Consider the following 10,275-nt stretch of genomic DNA (forward strand, 5'->3'; position numbering starts at 1 on the left):
AAAATCTTAACCTATAAAATTACTATTTTGATGACGTGTCTTCGATACGTCACTGTTTATGAACGAATAATCAATCAACATTTGCCATATATGGTGTTAAGTCATAGGGATATCCCATTGTTTTTGCTTAAAATAGACACCGGCCAACCAATCATTTAGCGTGATTTGTAAACGTTTGTTGTCCTGTGGAAAAATTGCGAGATAATCCGAACGGAAGAATTTCATCAATGAAATGAAGACAGACTGCCGCGTACAATATAGTTCTGGAACGTAGTAGCTCAGTGCGCATCCAAATACAAGTGCGTTTTGTAAAATTAACAGTTATTTGATATCAAATACAGAATTTAAATATTTTTTCATCCTTTTGTATTTCACATACGATTTCTAAATTTGAAATAGTGTTCGTCGCAAAACAAGGCGGAAGAATTCGCAGGTGCACTTGGTTATAAGACGGTTATACTACACGTTGCTAATAAAATCAGTACAATGGCGAACGCAATGGAAGTAAGTACAGGTCTTTGAAAGGGGAGGGTTGGTACATCGTGCCCCTCCCGAGAGTTTCCAGAGAGTGTGCTTACACTTAGGACTACAACTAATACAATCAGGATACTTTGTGGATTTTTTGTTGACCATTTCATTTTCAACGCAGAAGGAACCCGGTGAATGACTGATCGTTAGGTAATATTTGGATATACGCATTTCATCATAAGCTGTAACACGCATTAAGTGAATTTCAAAAACTTTGCAACATTATTCCAAATTCTGATATTGACGAGCACACTCTCCTATTCGGAACTGTTGGAAACACGTGGAAAATCGTTGACTTTTTAGCGCGGTTTTGTGTGAAGGTGCACACGAGGAAATTAGCGTTTTGTTTTGAACTTCGTTGAAGTCGAGACAAAAACGATTTTGTTTTTATACACTGCCAGTAAGCAAAACTGTGATATTAATCTGTTTTGTTATATTTATTTAAAACAATTAGTTGAAACTAAACGTGAAACTTGATCTCATTTATTTGTGCGAATATTTGATTTGCATTGTTCTTTGTTTCATTTCTGGAGGGAAAAGGAAAGTGAAACTACAAACACTGGACAAAGGAAACATTCCGATTCCATATCAAAGTTGAGAGAATAATCATCTCGACGACAAACTAATTAGTTTATTATATTAATGAGCGTTACACGTTCCAGGCCCAGACTTCAAATTCCGAGTCATGGGCCAAGGAAGAAAACAGATCATTTTGACATTTCATTTAACTTAGTTCCTGGAAATCTCAGTCCAGATTTACAACCTTCGTCACCTCAGCCAAAGTTTCCAGAGAAATACTCTCCTCAGAATGTTTCCAAGATTGGAAGATACCTTTTATTGGGACAGATTGAAGGGGATGCATACAAAGCTGTGAATTGGCAGAATAATGAAGAATATATCTGCAAGGTAAATATAAAAGTTTGATTTGTTTATTGTTGTTACTGTTTATGCTACTAAATAAATGTACATGTACATCATATACACAAATTTTAATCCCAATTTATTTACTGCACAGTTGTATAAATGACTAAAATGTAGGTAACATTGTCATTGAAAGATTTGATAGAGTTGTCTCCCCATGAATGAAAATTTTAGGAATTTCCCCAATACACAAATTTCCAAGTTTCAAATATACACAAAGGTATTACAGAATATGGAAGTTCAATTTGAAATTCATTTATATGTTTATATATTTCTTGAAAAACATGAGGTTTCAACTTTGATAATTATTGAATATGATAAAACATGAAACACACCTGTCTGAACAAAGGTGTTTCACCTGATGAGTCATACCTGAACAAAGAAAGTGTTATAGAACAATGAGGTGGCAATTCCCAGGTAATTGCTTCCATTTAGTAACTTCAAAGGAAATCAATTGGATTTATAAATTTTAGTACAAAGGAATTTTTAAATAAAGAAAAAAAAAGAATAGACACTGATTTTTGAACTTCTCTTTGCTTTTTCAAATAGAGATATATTTATTTATAGATCTCATATCAGGTATTAAAAAAAGTTCTTTCATGTCTCAATTTTTGGAAAAATTTCATAATACAAAAATCAGAAGTCTTTGTATTTAAATATAAAGCTGATGAAAATGCTATAAGATAATGATAAAGTATTAACACTTTCTAGATATAACTACCAAATTATGACACATTACCAACATTTATGATTGGCACGTTCAATGATTGATTTATTATATAAGAAATATTAGATTGTCATGAATGGATAATTAGTAGAACATGCAATGTCATCATTATCCTAAAATAAATCTCCAGACAGCTGACCTTTGTTCTGAATTAATGGGATGATGAGGATATCATGCAGAGGTCATATAGGTCAAACTTCCTGCTGAAAAAAATAACATGTTGTAACAGTCGTCAACAAAGGAAAATACAAAGAAGTCTATGTATCTTGAATGATGATATTTTAAAGAAACATATTCATACAGTTCTGTTGCTATAACAATAAAAAAGACATTTCGTCAACATTTTCCACTGATTGTACCATGATGATACTTTAAAGAAAAATTTTTACATTCAGTCCTGTTGCTTAAGCAATAAAAAATACATGTCTACATTTATAGACATTGCTCCATAGTTAACAAAAATTGCTGCATTTCAAAGTTTTAAACAACAAAAGTATTCGTCAATGCTGTTGACAAATTGTGCAATGACAGAACAAAGGGCATTATTCAAATGTTGTATAAATCATTTATGCACGAGTAGGATGTACAAAAGGAAATGCTAGTTATATCTAATTTGAAAAGGAAGTGAATACAACCATTATAATGTTGTGTATTTAAACAAGGTAAATACACATCCTGATTTCAAGCTATTACAATATACATGTTATATATATGTGTGTATAGAAGGAAGTTTAATATCAGTTATCTATCATGATTTTGAAAATGGTTCCTGTTTCAAATATCGTTCCCTTTGGCTCAGACTTGAAAGGCAGAACTTTCTGTGTTAACAATATACTCTTAAACCCTACACTATACTCTGCATTTAAGACATGTATTACTGACTTACATACATGTAGCAGAAATAAATACTTGAAAAAAATTATTAATGGTCCAATTAATAGACGGTCACTTTTGTACAATCTTCTTGAGATCAAACAAAGAATTTTTGCTATGACAAATCTTGTATTAGATGACACCATGAGTTGTGGAGTGGAGGGCATTGACTTTCTCTGTTCATTGATTTCTTTTGTTTACTAGCTATAGCTGGGGCTTGTTGCATTCCTCATCAACAAGCTAAAAATAAACCATAGGAATGTTAGCTCAGCAGCTGATTCATACAATCAATACACAGTTATCCAGTCAGAAAATCGTGAAATATTTCCCTGCCAGGCAATCATTTACAGATAAATTCAATTTAATTTCCTTTTACCAGGCTTCATCTTGTCAAAAATGCATTAGATTTTTAGTGCAGACCTAAATATTGATTTTTGCCTTCACTAAATATTGGAGGCGGTTTATTAAACTTTGATTTAATATTAAAGAAGTATAAGTTTATGTTTATTTATGAATGATCACAATTTATTGCCTTTGTTTCCTCTGCAAAACAGCTTTTACATGCATGCTGCACCTACATGTACTGTTTAAGTCTGTTTTATGATGCAATTCATTATTGCATGTTGTTTATCATGTGATAGATTAAGATGTATGTACATGTACCTGTAATGAAAAAATACACATGTATGAGCATTTTATGAAGTGTACATGTACAATAAATGATCATTTCATACATCATATGTTATGTACACAAAACATCATGTATAAAAATAAGTATAAATCAGCTGATAGAAAGCTTTAAATAAAATTAAAAATGATTATTGAAAATTCAAAGCATTTCAATTGTTCAGTATACATACATGAACAATGCATGTGTAGCACTGAATTGAGAGTTCTTGGGCTTTGTTTACAGCATACATTGTACATACATGCATTTCATATTTATGCATAAATTAAAAACTTTGTTCCTTTTCTCTTTTAGGTGTTCCCAATAACTCGATACAGAGAAATCTTGGCAGCATATTGGCAAGTGGATTGCCATGAGAATCTTAGCAGCATTTCTGAGATTATTCTTGGAGAAACCAAAGCATATGTTATATTTGAAAAACATTATGGTGATCTTCATTCCTACGTCCGCCAGAGAAAACGGCTGAAGGAGGAGGAAGCTCATAGATTGTTTGAACAAATTGTTTCCGCTGTGGAATATTGTCACAGTAATGGAATAGTGCTACGAGATCTCAAACTAAGAAAGTTTGTCTTCAAAAATCCTGAACGGTAAGTTTATTTTTGAAGATGACGATTTTTGGTTTACTTTTGCTTAGTCAAGACAATCAAATGTATACCCCTGCCCTTGTCTAATGGATACTGAACCTTTATTCGCCAAGAAAATCTGACATACTGAAATAGAAATCGTACAAACAGAAAAACTATAAACTGAATTATAAAATAGTTCAGTAACTTCCTGATTGCAGGCTATTTATTGAAATCTACTCCAAACAGATCAATGGCGGTTGTTAGATTTGCAAAATCAATGATACTTTTTATCAAATAGGTTGTGGGGAAGTTTAGGTAGAATTACGAATAGTAATGTTTGTGTCTGATAACATTTATTTTTGGTATAGATTGTTTTAATGTAATTAAGTATTGTCCTACATACATGTACCAACAGTATTTATTATCAAACCTACCAGCACAGTACCTTATTGACGTTTTACCTACTACAACATATTTAATGTAATATAAAGTAGGTGTAACAATAATATATCTGATGAGATTATGTACAACACGATTTTGCAGCTCCACCCAATCATTTAAACACAGGATAATAAAGAGAAAGGCCTTAACTGTTAAATCTGTATTTATGTATTAGACACACCCAAAGTTTAAATCCATTTCCTTTAACAACAATTCAGGCAAGAAATATGATGAAAAATTTTTGTTTACATTAGTGAATACACATGTACATTGTTGTAAACAAATTAAATGGCCAGTGCCACTTGTCAGTTGTAAACAGGAAATGTAAAGGTTTAAACATGTACACACAGAAATAAACATGAAATTAACATGTATAATATATAGGCATGTATATTTCCTTGAATGTCAGATATTAGGGTTGGTGTTTATATGTCTAATTTGGCAGGTCTCCACAAGTTTATCTATTTAGTTTACTTTAGAGGTGAAATTAATTTGTATATTACATGTACAAGTACATTTCACTGACCATTATCAGGTCATAAAATTTTGCTGGGATAGGACATTTTTAATGGGGAGGATTTGGTTAACCATGTACATATACAAATCTATTTTTATGAACATTAATTATGTTATGTATTCTATAAATAAGAGTAGTATGTATATCTTTGTGGCCATAATCATATTAATTGAAAATAGACAGAATTTTTAAAATGTAATTTGAAATTGTAAAGCTAAGCATTGAAAAATGCAGGTTTTATTATCGAAATTTTATGATTAATTTGATTCAATCTGATTCGGTCATCCAAATTTCATCAATTGTACTAAATGTACTTCAATGGTTTAGTTGTTCTTACGAAAGGTCAACTGTCAGTGTCATAAATTAATGTAAAAATATTATTTTTTTAAACCTTGAAAATGGAATTTCAAAATTTATGACATTGAAATTAACATACTGGAATTTGTATTGTATAATAATCATGTGACTCATTGGGAGTTTCCTGTATTATTGTATTTTTTGCAATGAATAACAACGTTTGACCTATTTTATGTAATGCATCACTTGCATTAAATCATCCAGAATTAGCAGTTCTTTCCGTATTTTAGAGAAAATTATAAGTTAATTACCTTGCATATATATACTATAGCATACATTTATAAATGCCATTTCTGCAGAGTTATGCTTTAATATCATGAAGATGTGCATTGAAACTTCCTTTAAAAATTTTGCAACCATATTTGAACAGTTCATTTTTTTAATCTCCAGGACTCAATTGAGACTTGATGGGTTAGAAGACGCACGGGTGTTAGAAGATGAAACCAATGACCGTTTGGCAGACAAACATGGATGCCCTGCATACGTTAGTCCAGAAATTCTTCATTCTAACGAAACATACTCAGGTCGAGCAGCTGATATCTGGAGTTTGGGAGTCATGCTCTACACGATGCTAGTCGGACGTTACCCATTTCACGATTCTGATCCCAGTACACTATTTAGTAAAATCCGTAAAGGCCAGTACAGTATTCCTCCAATGCTGTCGGTGAAGGCTAAATGTCTTATTAAAAGTCTGTTACGTCGTGACCCAGAAGATAGACTGACGGCCGGAGATGCTCTCCAGCATCCATGGATCAATGGGAAACAGTCACCTGGTTTTATGACAATCTTGGATCACAAACATAGTGACCAAACTGTTCCGAGCGTAGTATTTAATGGAGAAGAAGAAGAGTTCTTTCTCTAGAACAATATTGTCGTAAAGCATTCAGTTGAATTTCAAGCGCCAGTGTTTATTTTTGTTTATTTATTTGGAGTGACTTTTATTGAAATATAAAGACGATCTCTGTCGAAAAAAGACAGCTACGGGTAGAAACGATTATTAAGAACGAACTTTGAATGGTTGTTAACTGACATTCTGTCCATGTTTTAATGGCAGCTTTATAATCTAGGAAAAAACTTTATAAATGAATTTAATAGCAAAAGTTATTGATTGTGCAATGCTGGTATGCTGAGCACAGCTCTGCACTTTAATACATGGTTGTTTTTTATTACACTTGGTCTGAATTTACTGTGATAAGCTGCACAATTTGGTCAATGAGTGTTGATACAGTAGGTTGCTGGTTAGAACAAGTTGAAAAATTGAGAATGAGAAGATACAAATTTGAGTGATTTATTTCACAGTCAAGTTGGACCAAGTGTAATTTTAAAGCAATAGAAGTTTCAAAGAAGTATGTATTATGAAAGAGTATTTTTTTTTTTAAAGATTTCATGTGCGAATGGTGCCATCTTCGTAATCATTCATCCAAAGTCCATCCAATTCACATTGTTTATATGTTTTTCATTGTGTATGCTCAATCCAGAGTGATAGATATACATTTAAGTGTGCTTGTTCTCATTGTATATGTAGTGATGATTGTTTGTTTAGAAGTGTGTGTGTGTGTTTATGAACTTTAAAAGTTTTTATTTATTCCAGTTGCCATTTTCTAATCACAATCAATTTGTATACATGTGCTTTTTAACAGAAACAAAATTTGAAATTGACGGGGTCGTCATGTTTTCATGATGCAGCCAAGTGAAACTTTTTGAATTTCGATCAAACGCTTAAAAAGAATTCCCAACTCTGAAGTTCAGAAAACAAAGATCTAAGTGTATTTATTTTATGAAAGATTGAAATATAATTTTTTGTGTGTGTTTGTCAAAAATGAGTTTTTTTCATTGCTGACCATTCTTCCATGAAGATTATATTTCATGTGTGAAATTGATTAGTAAATGTGACTTAAATGAACTGTCCGTCATCACACAGGAGTGACTGTTTATTGGTTTTGTATTATAATATTCATACAATATTAATTTATACTTGTGTTGATGTTATTGTTACTAGAAATGTTATAAAAGGAACAGCCATGTCTATTTCACATAGATTTTTGGAGTTTCTAATAAAATACACAAAACAAAATATTTGTTTCTTGTCTGATTAATACATATTCTTTATTAGCACAATTTTCTTACAACACTATTTTGTTTGAAAAAAATGAAGGATACTCTCTGCACCAAAAACTTTTTCAACTACTAGTCCGAAGACCAATATTCTGACATTTTTCTTATTTGGCAAAACAAAGTTTTGCAAAAACTTACTAGTCCGAATTAAATGTTACTAGTCTGGGGCATTGGACTAGTGGCTAACCGTGCAGACTGAGTATATAGATAGAACAATATGTTGGACTTCGATAATGAGCAAAATCCCATACCTTCCCTTGTACATGTAGTATAAAGCTTTTAAATGTAAAACAATTCAAAAGATATATATTACATCCTGGTTTTAAAAACAATCTGAACCAACAAAAAAAAAACCACCCGAAAATGCAGACTATGATGGACAAAAATTAAGCTCCTGGTTTGGTAAATACATACAAAAGTATGTTGCACCATTGGGATCTTCGTGTATGTTAATGTTCAACTATTAACCACAGTAGAACAATTGTTCACACTAAGTTAAAACTGTAAACATGGTAAATGAATTGAAGGCTTGGTTAGTCTGGAGTGGTTCATAACACAAGAAAGGCAGAGTATCATAACAAGAGAGCCCACAGTATGTAAAGTTTGCCACTGGACGTTCAGTATGTAAAGTTTGCCACTGGACGTTCAGTAAACAATCATCAATACACATTGAATATATAAATATAGACTAATGCTTCTCTGCACTATATAGTCTTGGATTATTTAATATGCGGACCAACGTCCGAACCCAAATCTTTGGGATCTTGACCTTTTAGATTATTTACTGAAATAAACGGGTATACGTAAATGTAAAAAAGGTGAAAATGTTGACGCTGAATTACAATTTCATGGTTCAGGAAAAGAAGCTTATCTTGTAGTCAAATGCACTGTATGATGCATTTGGACTGACTTTGTTAACAACATATATACGTCAAACGTTTCAAATCTCTATTTAATAGTTAAATATTATTCTGACCGATACACTTTAATACGCCAGAAGACAGCGAGCGATTGGTTGTTATTTCGTGCATATTGAGTACAAGAAAGATTTCACAAAGTTCGGTTGATGTGGTGACTTATATAAATATCAATAAAAATATGAGATATATGGTCTTCGTCGGATAGAAAATCGACCTTATGTAAATCAGTATCAATACATCTGATTTCCTATTTAGGACTGAAAACATCCCAACGGAAACCTGTTACTGTTTGAAAATAGAACTGTTATAAGACCCTTATAAAAATTTTCAAAATCAACCACAAAAAGTTTCAAAATCAATCAAAGTCTTGTCGATAAACCAGTATACAAGCACTTGCATAAGGTCGATTTCTATCCAACGCAGCTCAATTATATTATAAATAGTTAAGGAAGTTGAAGACACGAAAATGAAAATGGATCACCAAGTTATGAAATTGGAACAGGATCTTACAGACGAGATATGTCGCTGTTAAAGATAATATAAGGAGAATACACATAAATATCCTTTTATAAATAGGTCGTTTAAAGAAATAAAGGTTTCATTTTCCCGGTAGTTATAGACACGATAACTTTAAGAAATGGATATATGTTTTGTTTCGTAGTTGTAAACATTTATAAAGTTTTAAAATTCAATGGTTTAAAAGTATGAAAGTAAATTTGATATTTTGTTTTCACAAGAAAAAGGGATCCCAATGATATCTTGCTTTTTTAGTGTGAGAAATTTTTATTGCGTGAAAAGGTAAATATAAACAAGTCACGGTTTTCATATATTTCTTTAAAAATACATTGAAAGAAAACCACAATTAAAGTGTTTTTAACTAATTTCTTGTGGTGTGTAAGGGTTAATCACGATCCCACTTAGTAGAAAGGCACTGGCTACGGTTACATGGAAATGTAACAATAATAAAAATATTATTGTTACATTGGAGACTAATTGCCGGAATGCAAAGTTGGGTAAGGAACCGATTAATTACGAATGTAACAATAATTATTGAGGCTACGGTTACATTGCGTTATTGTTACATGAAAAACAGACAGTAATGTACGATGGGACTAGTAATATGTACTAAATAATAAAAGTTGAAGACATTTATTTTATATTTATAATACATACAATTATTACATACAATTTCTTTATTTTTTTATTTACAATGAAAGTTTCTACATACTACGTACTAGTAGGTTATTATAAGATCGTATGGATAAGAGCACATAAAATATAGCAAATAAGTTGAAATATAGATGAAAAATTAACCCTCTAACAAATAGACGTGTGTTGTTCCATACAAAACGGTCTACTTAAGATTCCAGAATTAGGCGAATGACATAAGGTACTCTGTGGAAATCTTGCATAAAACTAGTGGTGCCTAATGGTATGCAGTTCTTTTAACTAATACCGGATAGGTAAATGATCAGAACGTACAAATTGTGAAGCTTCAAACATACGAAAAGTTTATCATCAATAAATATTTTAGAGTCACGCCTAATTTGACACTAGGGGAAGGGGTATTCCGGTAACTTTGTGGTGAACTATACAAAAATTTCAGCAAACAATTTTACATT

General features: G+C 31.6%; 1 protein-coding gene across 1 annotated transcript; it reads left to right on the plus strand.

The window, feature by feature from the left end:
* The first annotated feature begins 312 nt into the window (after positions 1-312).
* Positions 313-7,692, plus strand: LOC143054539 (tribbles homolog 2-like). The gene is made up of 3 exons (XM_076227559.1): positions 313-1,434; positions 4,032-4,324; positions 6,009-7,692. Exons 1-3 carry the CDS (start codon positions 1,171-1,173, stop codon positions 6,478-6,480), a joined length of 1,029 nt encoding a protein of 342 aa, XP_076083674.1. The 5' UTR covers positions 313-1,170; the 3' UTR covers positions 6,481-7,692.
* The last annotated feature ends 2,583 nt before the right edge of the window (positions 7,693-10,275 follow it).

The sequence above is a fragment of the Mytilus galloprovincialis genome, chromosome 12 (assembly GCF_965363235.1).
Source record: "Mytilus galloprovincialis chromosome 12, xbMytGall1.hap1.1, whole genome shotgun sequence".
Taxonomy (NCBI): Eukaryota; Metazoa; Mollusca; class Bivalvia; order Mytilida; family Mytilidae; genus Mytilus; species Mytilus galloprovincialis.